The 18,267-nt window shown below is 34.4% G+C and overlaps 1 protein-coding gene across 6 annotated transcripts in view; it reads left to right on the plus strand.

The window, feature by feature from the left end:
• Positions 1-18,267, plus strand: part of SEMA3A (semaphorin 3A) — a 530,580-nt gene that overhangs the window by 482,991 nt on the left and 29,322 nt on the right. For all 6 annotated transcript variants that reach the window (XM_063642072.1, XM_055283377.2, XM_063642071.1 and 3 more), the window contains 3 exons: positions 1,436-1,580; positions 3,357-3,576; positions 6,849-6,940. In XM_063642072.1, the coding sequence (XP_063498142.1) occupies positions 1,436-1,580; positions 3,357-3,576; positions 6,849-6,940 (457 nt within the window). The remainder of the gene's footprint in view (positions 1-1,435; positions 1,581-3,356; positions 3,577-6,848; positions 6,941-18,267) is intronic.

The raw sequence follows: 18,267 nt of genomic DNA on the forward strand, positions 1-18,267 counted from the left end.
GTAAAGAACAATGGAAAGAGGATAGATAACCCAAACATTACAAAGTGTGCTGTATGAAGTATGCACTAATTTGCTATTTGTTCTGCTATGAAAATGTTATTAAATTCTATAAGAATTTATTGAGGTTTACTCTCTGAAATGCCATGTGATATGTAATTGATGTAGCCGAAAAGAAGCCAGGCATGGTCTCTTCCCTCATGAAGCTTGCAGTCTCTGAAACGCTGTCTATATGCAGTAGTTTCCAATAATAAACTGTTGCAAGCACATGTTGTTCATTTGGTCTGATTTATATGTAATTTTCAAGGGGGAAAGTTTGGTTAAAAGACAAGCATTCTATATTTTAAATGTGCATAACTGTTTAATATCTTTGTATAAATACATTACTCAAGCCACATTTCTATAAGCCTAATAAAATGGAAATTTTTTTTTTTTTTTTTTTTGAGACGGAGTCTTTCTCTGTCTCCCAGGCTGGAGTGCAGTGGTGCGATCTCGGCTCCCTGCAAGCTCTGCCTCCCGGGCTCACACCATTCTCCTTCCTCGGCCTCCTGAGTAGCTGGGACTACAGGCGCCTGCCACCACACCTGGCTAATTTTTTTGTATTTTTAGTAGAGACGGGGTTTCACCGTGTTAGCCAGGATGGTCTCGATCTTCTGACCTTGTGATCCGCCTGCCTTGGCCTCCCAAAGTGCTGGGATTACAGGCTTGAGCCACTGCGCCCGGCCATAAAACGGAAAATTGTGGCAATTCAGTGGCTTACTTCCAGTCTATCTGATTTTTTTGTTTAGCAAACAAAATTTTTGTTTAGTGAAATGATGAATATAATTGCTGTAATTCTCCACTTTAACTGAGTGAAATAGCTACTAACGTAATTATTTTCTGTGTTAGAAAGAGCTGATTTTAAGTGTCTTCACAAGAATCAACTTCCTGCTTGATCTAATACTTTTGGGAATTTAAAAATAATATAATGTGGCACATCATTTGACACTATTTTTTGTACTAGTTTCAGCCTACAAAGTGAGTTCTTAAACATTCTTGCTAATTTAAAAGTTTCCTGGTTTCAGTAATAATGCTTGAGACTTAACCAACATTTTTAAACATTTCCCCATGATATTAAAATTACATATGCATTTATAGTTTATATGTATTTGTTTTTCCTATCAAAATTTAGTACTCTATGTTTCATATGAAGGCATCTATTCCATGAGTAATAAAGCCATTTTCACCTATGCCTTCTATTTTTAAGAAATCAAATTTTTTGTTCTTTTGTGTATTGTTAAATGCATACATGTGACTAGAAAAATCCCAAACATTATTGCTAAGAATTTATATTCATATTTTAATAAATAATATCTAAAATGTAAGAACTCAGTATCAATATTTCTCTTACCACTGTATAAAGATGAACATCTGTTTTTATTCTTGCTGTCTTGTTCAGTAACATTTTCAAGGGATCAGCTGTGTGTATGTATAGCATGAGTGATGTGAGAAGGGTGTTCCTTGGTCCATATGCCCACAGGGATGGACCCAACTATCAATGGGTGCCTTATCAAGGAAGAGTCCCCTATCCACGGCCGGGAACTGTAAGTAGCTTAGGTGTTTAAAATGTGAAATGAATATATTTCTGCCAAAGGTCAAAAAACAATGCAGCTACAGACAGATATTAAATGTATACTGTAATGTAGAAAAAAGGATTTCAAGATTATAAATTAAAGCAAGACAAAGATTTTCCATGACTGAATGAAATTTCACATTTAAAAACATGTTCTTTACAGATGTCAGTGCTTAAATTCAGTATAAGATATAAATCTAAAATTATTAAATCTCATCTTAATTTTTGATCACACATTTCTAAATTTTTGCAAACTATTTTTACATGGTAGTAGAGAAGTGCAGAAATAATTTTCAGTCTCATGAAAATACATTTTATTGTGTCCTCCAGGTTTTTACATAAATATTTGATATTTCTATAACCTTAATTTTATAATTTACATACAAAACAAGAAATACAACCTTACATTCCTTAACTGTTTATTGTTGTATTATTGTGTATGTATATACATATACATAGACATATATGTGTGTATTTATATATACTCCTCCCATTTCAAAACACATTCATTTTATGTCTCATGAATTATTAATATTTTTCAAGCTAGTGGCAAAGACAATTGATTTCTCATTCTAAGCTTCTTGTAAGATCAAGAATCTCTCATAATTACATTTTAGCTTCCAAGCTTTTACATTAAATGGTAGAAATTATTTAAGTGTAAGACTAAAAGCAAGAGATTGGAGATATTGTACTCTATAAATGCTTGCACGGCATCAATAAATATAGTGAAAGGAGACGGTGAAATCTTACTTTGTCATTTTTGTTGTATTGTCTTACATAGGGTGTTTACATCCAGAGATGAGTTTATGCCAGTGCAAAACCGTGCATCTTTCTGGCTGCTGGGGCCATTATCTCTTCTGCTTGGTCATGATGTGCATTCTGATTGGTCACTTTTTGTGCAATGCAGGTTGCTAAACACTTTGAATAACACTTCTCCTTAACTCTGGGATTATTTTATTTATTACATATCTTGATGGTACTTTTTTAGCATTATGTTAGAAACAAAACAATAAAGAATAGTTTATGTTTTTCAGTTTGAAAAGAGAATTTGTATTTTAGCATGATGCCATAGTAAAAAATTAAATGTATTCAATAAAATTATTCTGAGCGTCTCTAATCCAAAGATTAATTGCATTTAGTTGTAGTATATTCCATTCATTATGTCAAATACTTCACTTATTTTACTAATAACACTCACGCTTGTGGCACTAATAGAGGTACCAAACTTCTCAAGTTCATTGAATTCATTACATGCATTTGTAATTTTGCCTAAGAATTAGTGACATAACTAAATCTCCCTGAGAATTAAGATGTATTTGGGAAATATATACTATATATTGCACTACTCTTTATTTTTGAGACAGATTATTGTTCTATTGCTTAGGCTGCAGTGCAGTGGCGTGATCTCAGTTCACTGCAACCTCCGCCTCCCGGGTTCAAGCAATTCTCCTGCCTCAGCTTCCCAAGTAGCTGGGACTACAGGCGTGCACCATCACACCCAGCTAATTTTTGTATTTTTAGTAGAGATGGGGTTTCACCATGTTGGGCCAGGCTGGTCTGGAACTCCTGGCCTCAAGTGATCCACCCGCATCGGCCTCTCAAAGTGCTAGGATTAGAGGTGTGAGCTACCATACCTGGCCTGCACTACTATTTTAAGTAGAACCATTGAGGCCATGTGTTATTGTATAATTTATAATTATGTTTATTAGATTTTAATCAAAAGATAATCTTCTCTTTATCTTAATAGTGTCCCAGCAAAACATTTGGTGGTTTTGACTCTACAAAGGACCTTCCTGATGATGTTATAACTTTTGCAAGAAGTCATCCAGCCATGTACAATCCAGTGTTTCCTATGAACAATCGCCCGATAGTGATCAAAACGGATGTAAATTATCAATTTACACAAATTGTCGTAGACCGAGTGGATGCAGAAGATGGACAGTATGATGTTATGTTTATCGGAACAGGTAAATTGTTTAATTTCAGCTGTAAACTTTTTTCCAGAACACTATGTTTAACTGATTAAGTAAAGTTGATCTTTGAACATCTCAGGGGTTGGAATGCCAACCCTCTGTGCAATTGAAAATCCACATGTAACTTTTGATTTCCCCAAAACTTAACTACTAATAACCTACTGTTGACTAGAAGCCTTACCTATAAGATAAACAGTTGATTAGCTTCATACGTTGTATGCCATATGTATTAGATATTATATTCCTACAATAAAACAAGCTAGAGAAAAGGAAGTGTTCTGAAAATTATAGGGAAGAGAAAATACATTTAATGTTCATTAAGTGGAACTGGATCACCCTTGTCTTCCTGTTGAGTAGGCTAAAGAGAAGGAAGCGTAAGAGTTGGCATTGCTCTCCCAAGGGTGGTAGGAGCAGATGAAAATTTGTATATAAGTGGACCCACACAGTTCAAACCCATGTTGTTCAAGGGTCAAATGTACACTAAGAACTGAGGCCAGTTTCTATAGTTACTTTCAAGGTATAATTCAGTTTTAATAAACGACTAAATAATGTGAATATTCTTCCATTACATATTTATTATGTTTTCTGACAAGTTGAGACATACTAATTTAAAATAAATTCCTTTTTCAGTGAAAAGTTGATAAGTTTAATCAGGTAAAGCTAATGATTAGGTAAGCAATCAATGTTTATAAATGCATCATAACTTTTCTGGCCAGTGGCTTTTTAGAACAAAGATATATTACTCAAATCCTGCCTTAAATTCCCAAGATATTCAATAATAGTTCCAGAATATTATTGCAAAATTATCTGAACTTTAAAATTACGATAAGGCGAACATCCTCTAGTAAATAAATGTCAGCAATAAAATTTTTTCAGTGTTTCTTCATACAATGAAAAGAAAAAAATTCATTAGAAAAACAACATAATTGATTCAAGTAATTCTTAGATACATTTCTATGGACATTTAACAATTCACTTTTACTAATTCCAGAATTAGAAACAGACTTTTTCAGGTATATTTTCAGAATGAATTCCATTGTTATTATGATATTTTATTTTTTCCCTGCTCTTTTTAATAGTAATATTATTTTTGAAAGTCCCAGTTACAAATCTGATACTTGCTACTTAGGGTCAGATTCCAAGGTAATAAATTTCTAGTCTCCATTAACACTGTTAACTGACATAAATCAATGGGAAACAGAGTGAGTGCTCCACTGAAACCTTGTATAATAACATTTATTTTCCCTTAGTGAGAAACAGAAAAAAAAATTGCATTAACTACAGGGGAATGGCAACCATATAGTAACTGCTTTAAAGACTTAAAGTTTTATAACAAAATTGTGAAATACTTATGTTATCAGGTGTAACAGTGTCAGATTCTGAGCAATATATTAAAGTCTACTTTTATGAGAGAGAGTTTCTCTACCAAATAAAAGAATCCCAAGCAGACCCAGGGTTTCATAAAAGTCAATGAATTACAAGTATCAATTTCTGGTTATAAATATCCTTAGAACATATAAGAAATAGTATTTCTCTCGGATAAATATTAGTTTATCATTTAACATCAAATTATAGTTGAATTTCTTTGCAGAGGAATTAAGTTTGTTCAGTCATGTCACACTTGCCTTTTTCTTCACCTCTGGCTTAAATGTATTAAGAAGTCTCTCACTCACCGTCAAAGCAACAAAGCTTGCTTCCGGGTATTTGACGAAATAAACTTAATCATGAGCTTTTAATTCCTCTTGGACGCAAGCTGTCTTTAAAGGCACCAATTTCATGAGTGTGTTGAATGTCTGATGATGTGGATGGCTATCGGTCAGTACAGACCAGGGTCATCTGTCAGCAAAGTAAACTGATTACAGTAATTTTATCTTTTAACTAAGTTGCACATCATAGTATATTGATCCTAGTTGAGTAATCTGATTCAATTTGTGTGAAATTGTTTGAAATACTGCTCAGTAAAACTTGATCTGGAAAAGAGATAAAGTTGTGTTTGGGTACCGGAGACATGATCTGAAGCACTGAGTAGATTAACCTAATTTACCTTTAATCTTTAGTGTTACGAGTAGTTTAAGGTACTATAAATATAGAAGGATCTTCTTAAAAGTGTACTTTGTTTGGTTTAACTTTACAAGGGATAAATTAGCAACCTTTCTTGATCTCATATAACATATCATGTTGGTTCTCCAAAAACAGTTATCGATGAATTATTTTTCTCATATAATTCATTCTTTGTTGACAAGATTTTCTTCACAACAACTTTGTTGAACTTGATTAAAAGGAACCAATTGAGGCTAACTAGATTTGATCAAGTTTAGTCAGAACTAGAAGGTTGAAGAGTAAAATTTTTGAATTTAATAAGCCCCCGTTCCTCATTCCATCAAGGAATAGGAACATATCTGTAATACTGGAAAATTAATAACTTTTAAGCCCAACTTAGAGTAAGAGTGACAACTCTTGTCATTAAAACAAGTTGTCTCTTTTAACAATGCAAATGAGAAAAACAAGGTTTGAAAACTCTATAAAATGTATTCAATATTTTTATGCTTTTGGCTTCTGATTGTTAAATTTCCTTAATGCACTAAAATAGATTAACGAAAGTGTGCATTTTTGAAAAACCACAGTAATAAGTAATCCTAGGTGTTTACTTTGAGAAATCGGGTTATTGTCATTCATCACATAATGGCCATTAAGCCACCATTAGGAACTTCTAAGTACTAAAGACTTTTAGATGACAAGAAGAGCAGCCAGGGCTCTGAAGCTCTGACTACTTCCCTTGCTTGACAACATTCCTTGCATTTTTCATTTATATTTAGTCTTCATAGTAGTACCCTGATTTTGTAATAAAAGTGGAAGAACCTGTCATGACAAACTGACATTATTTTTAGGTTTTGTTTCTGAGACACCAGGCAATTAAGGAGATATTTTTAGAAATAATGAAAAGAATTGATCCAACCCAGGCAATCTCTGTAATAATTATTATATTTTTAAAAATGTATGCAGTCTCATGATAAAACCTTCAAGGCTAAATATATTTCTAAAAATTCAATCTTTTATATTCCAAGGTTGTCTTTATAGTTTATACTTTGTCTAATTGCATGCAATGCATTTGAATATATATTTTACTCATGTTTTGACCAAAAAATAAATTAAAAGGAAGACTGATATCAAAGTTCTTTGTCTGACAAATACATATTTTATTCATTAACACTAAACTCTGTTCAGATCTACTTAACTTGTGGTCTTCTCCCCACTTTCTTTCAAAGATGTTGGGACCGTTCTTAAAGTAGTTTCAATTCCTAAGGAGACTTGGTATGATTTAGAAGAGGTTCTGCTGGAAGAAATGACAGTTTTTCGGGTGAGTGCTGCTTAATTTCAAGTGTCAACAAGTTCAGTTGTACGTCTTTCCCCCAGGACAGCTGCACAGTGAACTTGGTATGGACAAGTAGTCTAGCATACATACCCTTCTAATTAGCTTGTCAATTAGAAAGCCAGACACTAGTCAAAATAAACCTTGAAACTTTCAAAGCTAGTTAAATCTAAAAATGTAAAGAAATATATTTTTGGCTCATATTTTGTTTTCTCAATGATAAAATATATTATTTACATTTTATATTATTTAAGTTACCTCAATGAACAAACTCGTCCCCACTCCTAAAATCTATTTTACACATGATAGTATAACTGAAATGATATGTAACTTCCATGAATGTACTAAAGGAAATATATTCGGAATGACAGAATAGTGAAGACATTTCAGTCAATTTTTAGCTTATGTATGAATTATTTTATATTTTCTTAAGGAAATCGTTTGTTAGCAAAAGAAAATTTGAGAGGTTTATATCACTGACAGTAAATTTGTTATAGATTCCTAGTCTGCATGCTTAAGAAATCTACATGTATTTGTCCCTTTATCCTGAATCACAGATGGCCCAAGGGGTTTGTATAGGGTTGGAGGAACGAGGGTACGGGTGAGAGGGGGGTTGGGTGGAAGCAGCAGGACATGGGGTGAAGGGAAAGAGGAGAACTAAAGTAGTCTAACATATACCACGTGTCTGTTGTTCCTTTTGGGAAGTCAGCTAATAGAAATAGTTTAAATTGAAGCACACCTTGAAATGATTAATGACATATGACAGAAAAATACATGCCTGTAAATGTTATTTGAATTTTTTGATAAAAGAATAGAGCAAACATCTATTGAAACATTTATAACTGCAAAAAAAAAAAAAAAAAAAACGTGTATTAGAAGAAGTTGGTAGACAGAAAAATGAGAAAATATTGCATGTAGTCTGACAACTTCAAATGATCTCATTTAGTCTTCAGGTGTCTGTGGTAGTTTACCTATAAAATGAATGTGCTGGATTCAAATTTTCAGTTGATTCTATATTTTAATGGTAAGCAGTTTTCCCAAGATGTCTTACCCCAACAATTTCATACCTATATACAATGTTATTCCTCACTCTTCAACAGTATTTTAAAGAAAAAATGAGGTATAATATGGAAAGCTCCTAATATATATTCATTCAATTGGCATTATAATTAACATTGAAACAACTGGTGAACTGTAGCATAGATGTTTTGTGATAACAAACCACACAATGTTCTACTGGAAAGGGTTTAGGCTCTACAGTCATATCTACATGACAAATCCATTTGGAACACTTAAACCATCAGTAAAACAATGAGCATAATACCTATTTCACCAGGACACTGGAAGAATTAGAAACACTATAGGTAATGCATCAAAGACAGTAACAGGCACTTAGCTCAAAATGTCATTGTTAATATAATTTTATTATTTTAGTTCAACTAAACTGAAAATGAGCTACATTCCCAGTAGCCTTTCCTACTAATCCTTGGTTTAAGTCTTCAAAATAATAAAACAATCATAATTCTATTAGGATTTTTAAAATCAGGCACATTAGCCTTATTTGTTTAAAATAATTTGTATGCTAAAGTATCAATGTGATCTAATTTATCAGTCTGGTATAGAGTGATGACTAATCCTTATCAATCACCATGTCCCACAGATTACTCCAATGAACAAACACATTGGTACTTTATCCTAGAAATTAAAAACAACAACAGCTAACAACTATCCAAATGGACTCTGTTGGCCACTATAGAGTATGTTTAGATTTAGAAAACTATACGGGCACTCAGGGGTGGATATATAAATTGCTGTCTTGTCTTTATTGTTGTATCTCCAAAATCTAAAATGTCTTTGAAACCAACATTTATTAAATTACTGAATGCATTAGTATTGATGAAAAAATGAAATACAAGAAATTAAAGAATTTAAGGCCTTCCTCAAGGAGACCATGCTTAAAGTGAGGTGCCCAAGTATGAGAAAGATAACCTAGGAACAGTCACAAGTTATCATCCTGATTCTGCACCATATTATTCTCCAGTAGAAAATCTTTACCAACATATATTTGGAGACTAATTTTGCCACTACTGTTGCAAATGAAGTTACAGGAGACACTAAAATATTGTTATCTTAAGACTTTCTAATTTCCAGAATCTCTTACTTTTGCATTTGTCATAGTCCCTTTGCATATTTCCTTTCAGTTATAATACATTTTTAAAACAGGGTTCATTAACTATTTTCCACTGTAAAGAAATGTATATTAGTAGATATGAGAGTCCTGGCACAATGCTAAATTCTGGTGATACAGAGATGAACACTATAAAAATGGTCTGTGACTTCATGCAGCGCAAAGACTCTGATGTGTTATCCATCTCAGTTTCTAGGACTTAATTTTCTATTAATAAATTTCTATTAATACATTCTACGTTTTACTTTGTAGAATTGTATCATATCATGACATTATAAAAATAGGGTTCTTTTTTATTATTTAATTATTTTCTGATATTATGAATTAGAATGTGCATAATTTTGCAGTGATATTGTGTTTTCGTGAATTTTTATTATTTATATCTCCAGGGATTTTAAGTTTATATTTCACATCTTAGCTATGTTGTTTAGTACATTAATAAGAATTTTAATTTAAAAAGATGTTAATTTAAACTGACCTGCTAAATGACTTTTAACAAAATTATGAGACTTTGGAAACCAACAATCTTGCGAGTATAGTCATGCGCTGCATAACAACATTATGGACAAGAATAAATCCCACATATGACAGTGGTCCCGTAAGATTATAATGGGCCTAAAATTTCCTATTGCCTAACATTTTCAATACTTTACTTTCTGTTGTTATTTTATATTGTGCTCCTTCTACTTATAAAAAATTACTTATAAAACATCCTCTGGCAGATCCTTCAGGAGGTATTCCAGAAGGTAGCATTGTTATCGTAGAAGATAGTGTGTTATCTCCTATAATACAGAGATATCAAATATATGTGCTATTGACCCTGAAGTCCTTCCAGTAGGACAAGATATGGAGGTGAAAGACACAGATATTGATGATCCTTACCCTGTGTAGGCCTAGGCTAGTGTATGTGTTTGTGTCTTCATTTTTAACAAAAGGAGTTTAAAAAGTAAAATAATAATAAATTTTAAATATAATAATAATTTATAGTACAAGAATGTAAGGAAAGAAAACATGTTGGGACAGGTGTACAATATGTGTGTTAAGCTAAGTGTTTTTACAAAAGCATCAAAAAGTTTTAAAAATTCAATAGTTTATATTGTAAAATATTTACAGAAAGCTAACATTAATGTATTGCTGAAGAAAGAAAAATACTTTAAAAAAATTTAGTGTAGCCAAAGTGTATGGTGACTATAATGTCTGCAGTAGTGTATAGCAATGTCCTAGGCCTTCACATTCACTCAGCACTCACTGACTTGACCAAAGCAACGGCCAGTCCTGCAAGCTCCATTCATGATAAATGCCCTACACAGGTGTACCATTTAAAAATCTTTTCTACCATACTTTTTTTTTTTATTATACTTTAGGGTTTTAGGGTACATGTGCACAATGTGCAGGTTTGTTACATATGTATCCATGTGCCATGTTGATTTCCTGCACCCATTAACTCGTCATTTAGCATTAGGTGTATCTCCTAATGCTGTCCCTCCCCCCTCCCCCTACCCCACAACAGTCCCCAGAGTGTGATGTTCCCCTTCCTGTGTCCATGAGTTCTCATTGTTCAATTCCCACCTATGAGTGAGAACATGCGGTGTTTGGTTTTTTGTCCTTGCAATAGTTTACTGAGAATGATGTTTTCCAGTTTCATCCATGTCCCTACAAAGGACACGAACTCATCATTTTTTATGGCTGCATAGTATTCCATGGTGTATATGTGCCACATTTTCTTAATCCAGTCTATCGTTTTTGGACATTTGGGTTGGTTCCAACTCTTTGCTATTGTGAATAGTGCCGCAATAAACATACGTGTGCATGTGTCTTTATAGCAGCATGATTTATAGTCCTTTGGGTATATACCCAGTAATGGGATGGCTGGGTCAAATGGTATTTCTAGTTCTAGATCCCTGAGGAATCACCACACTGACTTCCACAATGGTTGAACTAGTTTACAGTCCCACCAACAGTGTAAAAGTGTTCCTATTTCTCCACATCCTCTCCAGCACCTGTTGTTTCCAGATTTTTTAATGATGGCCATTCTAACTGGTGTGAGATGGTATCTCACTGTGGTTTTGATTTGCATTTCTCTGATGGCCAGGGATGATGAGCATTTCTTCATGTGTTTTTTGGCTGCATAAATGTCTTCTTTTGAGAAGTGTCTGTTCATGTCCTCTGCCCACTTTTTGATGGGGTTGTTTTTTTCTTGTAAATTTGTTTGAGTTCATTGTAGATTCTGGATATTAGCCCTTTGTCAGATGAGTAGGTTGCAAAAATTTTCTCCCATTCTGTAGGTTGTCTGTTCACTCTGATGGTAGTTTCTTTTGCTGTGCAGAAGCTCTTTAGTTTAATGAGATCCCATTTGTCGATTTTGGCTTTTGTTGCCATTGCTTTTGGTGTTTTAGACATGAAGTCCTTGCCCACGCCTATGTCCTCAATGGTATTGCCTAGGTTTTCTTGTAGGATTTTAATGGTTTTAGGTCTAACATATAAGTCTTTAATCCATCTTGAATTAATTTTTGTATAAGGTGTAAGGAAGGGATCCAGTTGCAGCTTTCTACATATGGCTAGCCAGTTTTCCCAGCACCATTTATTAAATAGGGAATCCTTTCCCCATTTCTTGTTTTTGTCAGGTTTGTCGAAGATCAGATAGTTGTAGCTATGCGGCATCAATTCTGAGGGCTCTGTTCTATTCCATTGTCTACCATACTTTTATTGTACCTTTTCTATGTTTAGATACACAAATACTTACTATTGTGTTATGATTGCCTAAAATAGTCAGTATAGTAGCATGCTATACAGGTTCTTATCCTAGGACCAACAGACTGTATCATCTAGCCTAGGTAGTAGGTAAGTGTACTTTATGATTTTTCGCACAATGACAAAATCACGTAATGATGCATTTCTCAGAATGTATCTCTGTCATCAACCTATACATGATGGTAAGAGTACTTAATATCTATTAGATGTTTTTTTTTTAGCATTTTGCGGTTTCCAGAGAAATACATAACCGACTTATACCTGTGATAGCTATTAGATGACATTTGTGTAGCATTTAAGATATTGTGCAGTGGCTCATGCCTGTAATTCCAGCACTTTAGGAGGCTGAGGTGGGTGAATCACGAGGTCAGGAGTTTGAGACCAGCCTGGCCAAGATGGTGAAACCCTGTCTCTACTAAAAATGCAAAAAATTACCTGGGTGTAGTGGCGGGTGCCTGTAATCCCAGCTCCTCAGGAGACTGAGGCACGATAATCACTTGAACCAGGGAGACGGAGGTTGCAGTGAGCCAAGATCGCGCCACTGCACTCCAGCCCTGGTGATGGAGATTCCATCTCAAAAAAAAAAAAAAAAAAAAAGAAAACGTTTCATTATCGATCTGTAACAATTAAATGTAAATAAATAATATTGTGCTGGCATGGAAATGCTTGTTTAGGACTTTACAATTTTGGAAAAAGATTGTGCGTGAACAATATTCCTTTGATAGAAAACTATTTCAATTCTCTTCCATATTCTCTGCTATGCATTATTGTCATTATTATTTCTTTGGCACTCAAGTAGACAAAACATATTTGGGCAGAGTTTAGAGAAATATTTACTTTCAACATTCTATTCTATCAGGCAAAGTTCATACATGTATTGTGGTCTAGCAATTGGAATATTTCACTGTCAAACTTTGTTTAATTTTACAGTGGGAAGGGAAAAAAAACCCACAACACATTAAAGCCATAGCTATATACAGTGAAATAAGCAGAGAAATTTTACAGTTTGTTTCTATTCGAGCCATGTAAGTCAATCCATTTAAAATAAAATACTATAAAAAAGGTCAGGGATAGTTTGACAAGGTAAATAGAAAAGGTGAAGATTTAGGGTCATGGTAGTATCTGATATTCTTGGATTTTATTAAAGACATTTAATGTTACCCAACCAGTTAATTTTACCATATTATCATCTTCATGAGGCCATGTTCATTATGTGTCCTTGACAGAATGAATAATCAAACCTCATATAAATACATGAATTAAAACCAGTGCTACACCCATTTCTATCTTGAGGTTGGTTTCAGGAAAACACCCTGACTAATCATACACATTCCAGTGGTTTCAGTTACATCCAATATACTTTTATTTGGGGTGAAATCAAATCTCAATCAGAGTATAGAAAGAAAAATATTCCTTAGTAATAAAAAGTTTCATTTTAGAGTAAAATTTTTAATAGGTAATAAGAGGTGAAATAAAACTGGCATTGGTATAGGACTCTAGAAATGACTTTGATTTGCTATAAAATACCCCAAATTTGACATTAAAGTACTAAGAAACAAGCCTAATTCCAAAAATGATTTGCAATCATAAACCTGAACTTCAATTGTATTTATTATGTGATTCTGAACACGTTAGTTAAAGTCAATTGAGCCTCAATTTCTTCTTCTCACAGTAAAGACTGTGATTATAAATACTTTTAAAAAGTGTTTTGGTTTAAAATTAAGGTTACTAGTAAAGGCTGGGCGTGGTGGCTCACGCCTCTAATCCCAGCACTTTGGGAGGCCCAGGTAGGTGGATCACAAAGTCAGGAGTTTGAGACCAGCCTGACTAACGTGGTGAAACCCCGTCTCTACTAAAAATACAAAAATTAGCCTGGAGTGGTGGCGCATGCCTGTAATCCCAGCTACTCAGGAGGCTGAGGCAGGAGAATCACTTGAACCTGGGAGATGGAGGTTTCAGTGAGCTGAGATCACACCACTGCACTCCAGCCTGGGTGACAGGGGGAGACTCCATCTCAAAAAAAAAAAAAAAAAAAAAAAGATTACTAGTAAATGGTAGCTATTGTTAACTAGTTAAACAAATGAAAATCTCTTTTTAAAATGCTTGAAAATTCCATACATATACTTTGTTTTATAAAAATAAAAGATATAAAAGCCTAACTTACGCTGATTTTTAGTTTAACTAGTCAGTTTGGGATTTTCTTTCCAGTACAATCAAAGAGGGTTTAGTTTTGAGACTGAAATGCTACAACAAGTTGCAGTGCTCTTAGGACAGTGGGCTTTATTTATAGTTCTATTGAATGTAAGGAATTGTAAGGCAGTTACGTTGATAACACATGCATTTTAAACCCAATTTATGCAATATTCCATGAACAGCTGAGCAGACAAATGAGTTTAATTTTTGTTCAAATGAAAACATAATTGATACTTTCCTAACCTAGTCTATAAACTCATTCTAAAAAAGTGTCCTTGTGTTGAGCATCCAATAGGCTATGTCAGAATCTCCTGGGATCAGCAGGTTGAAAAGCTTTGCAAGTGAGAAAGTTTAATAAGGACTAGTTTAAAATATCTGAAAAAAATTGTAAATTGGAACATAGAAAGCCTTGAAAAGATGCTAAGTTTTAATTTTATTTTTACTCGAACACCAATTAAATGCAGTTGAAACCAGTTTCATGAAAACATGCTTATGAAGCTATATCTGTTTTAAATGGAAGTCATATTCACTACCCGCTATTTCTCAGAAAAAATCCCCATAGCTTATTTAAATGAATGTCATCTTAATATATTGTCTATTAATATTCAACCACAGGCAGCATATAGTGCATTTTATTCCAAACTGTTATTAATTTCCTGGTCTAAATAATAAATAAGTTTCCTTTAATTAATGGATTCTAGGATCTTAAGAATGTTAAAATCTTAATATGACACAGTGGAGTCTGTTATGTACTAGGGTTTATGTTTCACCATTCATATATGAAATAATTTTTATCTACCTTATAGATTTTTTTTGTATTATTAAGGAACATGAAATTATAAATATTAATCAGCTTCATTTTTGAAATTATTTAGAGCTAGCTAATTTCACTTCAATTACATTAGCTGGTAATCTTTCTCTGCCTAAGAAACACTTTCTTTGAATTTTGATTGTAAACTTTGTCATAAAAACCTTCATGAAATAAGCTCCTTAATAACCACCTAACTATTTTTCATGTGAAATTGTTGGAATGAAAGAAATATCTCTGGAAAATTTTCCTTACTCTTCTAAAATTTGTTTTGGTCATTGATTCCAGTGTTGTACAAACCTAAATACAGTCTTCAACTTTTTTTTTTAAAGCTGAATATCCGGGGGGCGGAGCCTGCAGTGAGCCAAGATCGCACCACTGCACTCCAGCCTGGGGGACAGCGAGACTCCATCTAAAAAAAAAAGCTGAATATCCATGATGTGTTGTGCTCTTAGTTTTTGAGATTTGTGGCTACTAAATTCTAAAGATTATATCTCTGCATAGAAAAAGTTGTTAGACATTCCTTTCATCATAATTGTCTTTATGATTGATAATTTTTGTGTAAAATTATATTTAATTAATATAATTCATTTAAGCTATAAAAATTGGAAACTATGGAAAATCTCTAAATTATACCATTACATTAATGTACCTCCTAAATCATTTGTTTCATTTGTGTCTCAGGCAGATTGTCTTAAATTTGTTTTTTTTTTTTTTTTTTTTGAGATAGAGTCTTGCTCTGTCACGCAGGCTGGAGTGCAGTGGCGCGATCTCGGCTCACTGCAAGCTCCACCTCCCAGGTTCACGCCATTCTCCTGCCTCAGCCTCTCCAAGTAGCTGGGACTACAGGTGCCCGCCAACATGCCCGGCTAATTTTTTTATATTTTTTTTAGTAGAGACGGGGTTTCACCGTGGTCTCGATCTCCTGACCTCGTGATCCTCCCGCCTCGGCCTCCCAAAGTGCTGAGATTACAAGCGTGAGCCACCGCGCCTGGCCTAGATTGTCTTAAATTTGTTATGAAAATCCTGTTCTCAGCTCAGCCATCACGGTTTGAAGTAGAGATTTGCAGTTCTACAGCACATAGTAATTAAAACCACAAGAGTTGGGAGGTCGAAGTGGGCAGATCACGAGGTCAGGAGATTGAGACCATCCTGGCTAACACACGGTGAAACCCCCTCTCTACTAAAAATACAAAAAAATTAGCCAGGCTTGGTGGCGGGCGCCTGTAGTCCCAGCTACTTGGGAGGCTGAGGCAGGAGAATGGCATGAACCCGGGGGGCAGAGCTTGCAGTGAGCTGAGATCACGCCACTGCACTCCAGCCTGGACGACAGAGCAAGACTCCCTCTCAAAAAACAAACAAACAACAACAAAAAAACCACAAGAGCTTACTAAGGAAGAAAAATAGCATCCAAAGGAGAGTAGAAAGGAGTAGGTAAGGAATGGTAAATATGTTAGGAGTGGCTGGAGGATGAGAAGAAGACTGTGATAAAGGTCATTAAGGAATAATTAATAAAGAATTCCAAGACATAATGGAGTTTATTAGAGGAAGCAGTCAAGAAAAAATGAGTGGTCAATAGTAACATATAAAACAAAGTCTAATAATAGTTATGGATACAGAAAAGTGTCCTATCAGCAATACACAGTTCATTGGTGATTTCTGCTTCTGAAAATAGTAGGCCACCTCTCTAGAATAAAAGCTAGACTCAGTGGGTTGAGCAGGGAAGGCATTGGATGAAAGATGAGCAAGCAAAAGCAGTGAGTGTAGACTATTCTAAATTATTTTTGAAGAAATTCCAGTTAAGCTATAAGAAACAAAGAAAGACTTAATAAGAGGGCTATCTTTATCTTAAATTAAATGGAAGAAAGAGAGTACAGTGGGGTAAGTTGAAGAGAGGAGAGAAAGAGGAACATTGGTAAAGAATTCGTTCATTCATTTATTCATTCATGCAAATATGTATTAAGAACTTGTAAATACCAGGCCTAATTCCAGGTGCTAGGGCTATGGCTGTGAAATAAACAGCCAAAATCTCTGTCCCAAATTGAGGGGGACAGGCAATTGGAAAGACACGTGAGATGCCTCAGCTGCCTCCTCACATCCTTTCACCTCACTTCTGATTCCTATGAGGAATCTTTTTCTTTATGCCCCAGCAGGCCAAAAGACAAGCAAGAGTCACAGCTGGGGCTGTGGGAGATTTAACCCCTTGAGAGCATCCAAAAAGGAATGGAATGAATAAGTACTTTTCTTGGTACAAACCTCAGTGGACAATTTGGAGAGTCATTGTCAACTATCCTCAGATTTTTTTTCTCAGTATTGACTTCCATAATACACTTTTTAATTGATTTTTTCCACCTTCTTCTCAATCCTCAATTTTTTACTCTTGCCCCAAACCTGCTAACAAGATTTTATCTCAGATTCTGCTTTGGGACGTGTGAAGAAACTCACAGGACAAAAAATAAATTACATGTATCTATATAAAATTTATTGATTATTAAGGTATATTATTAATATATTTATTAGATAATATGTGCATAAATATACATGTATATAACCAGTAATAAGCACTAAAGATAAAAACCAAAGCAAGGAAATGAGATGGAAGTGTATGTGTGTGTGCAGGTGGGGGTGTGTGTGTGTGTGTGTGAAAGAGAGAGATGAGAGAGGAAGAGAGGGAGGAGAGATTTGAATAAACACTGTATACCAAGCACATTTGTAATGTGTTTTACATGTATTAATTCATTCAGTCTTCTCACCAACCCTATAAGAGGTACCATCTAACTTTCAAATGAGAAAACTGAATTACAAAAAGTTTACACACTTTGCCTAGTACTGCATTTCTGGCCAGATTTGAATCATAATTTGAGTCCAGGCACGTTGGCTCCAGAGTCCAACTCTTCACACTTAATTTAGTAGCTTCAGTCACCTACACAGTGAGGTCTTTTAAGATCCTTCGTTCCACCTAAGCCCCTTTCTTATCAGACCCCTGAGAAACCCACAAGCAGTCTTTGTCTTCTCATCATGTTTGTCTTGAATGAAAGATACAGCCTGCAGCACAGTTCATTGACCGTGAACCTAAAGGATGTAAACTCATGTGTTCAGTTATGTAGGCTTTGGTAGTCTGCCTACATCAAAGAACACAATTTATTTATGCAAGCCTATACGCATTCGTGATAAGCCCCAGATAGAACACTTAATGAAGTGCATTGGTGAGTGTTACTTACCTAGTTATTACTTCTCTATGTTAACCTGTTAATAGACATTAAAGAGATTATATTCTCTGGCAAAGACCTGAGTGTAGGTCCTCGCACATGAAACTGTGTTTTTCATAATAATGAAGTAATCTCATCCCACCTGAGCTCTTGTAGTCCTTGTCAG

The sequence above is a fragment of the Symphalangus syndactylus genome, chromosome 6 (assembly GCF_028878055.3).
Source record: "Symphalangus syndactylus isolate Jambi chromosome 6, NHGRI_mSymSyn1-v2.1_pri, whole genome shotgun sequence".
NCBI lineage: Eukaryota > Metazoa > Chordata > Mammalia > Primates > Hylobatidae > Symphalangus > Symphalangus syndactylus.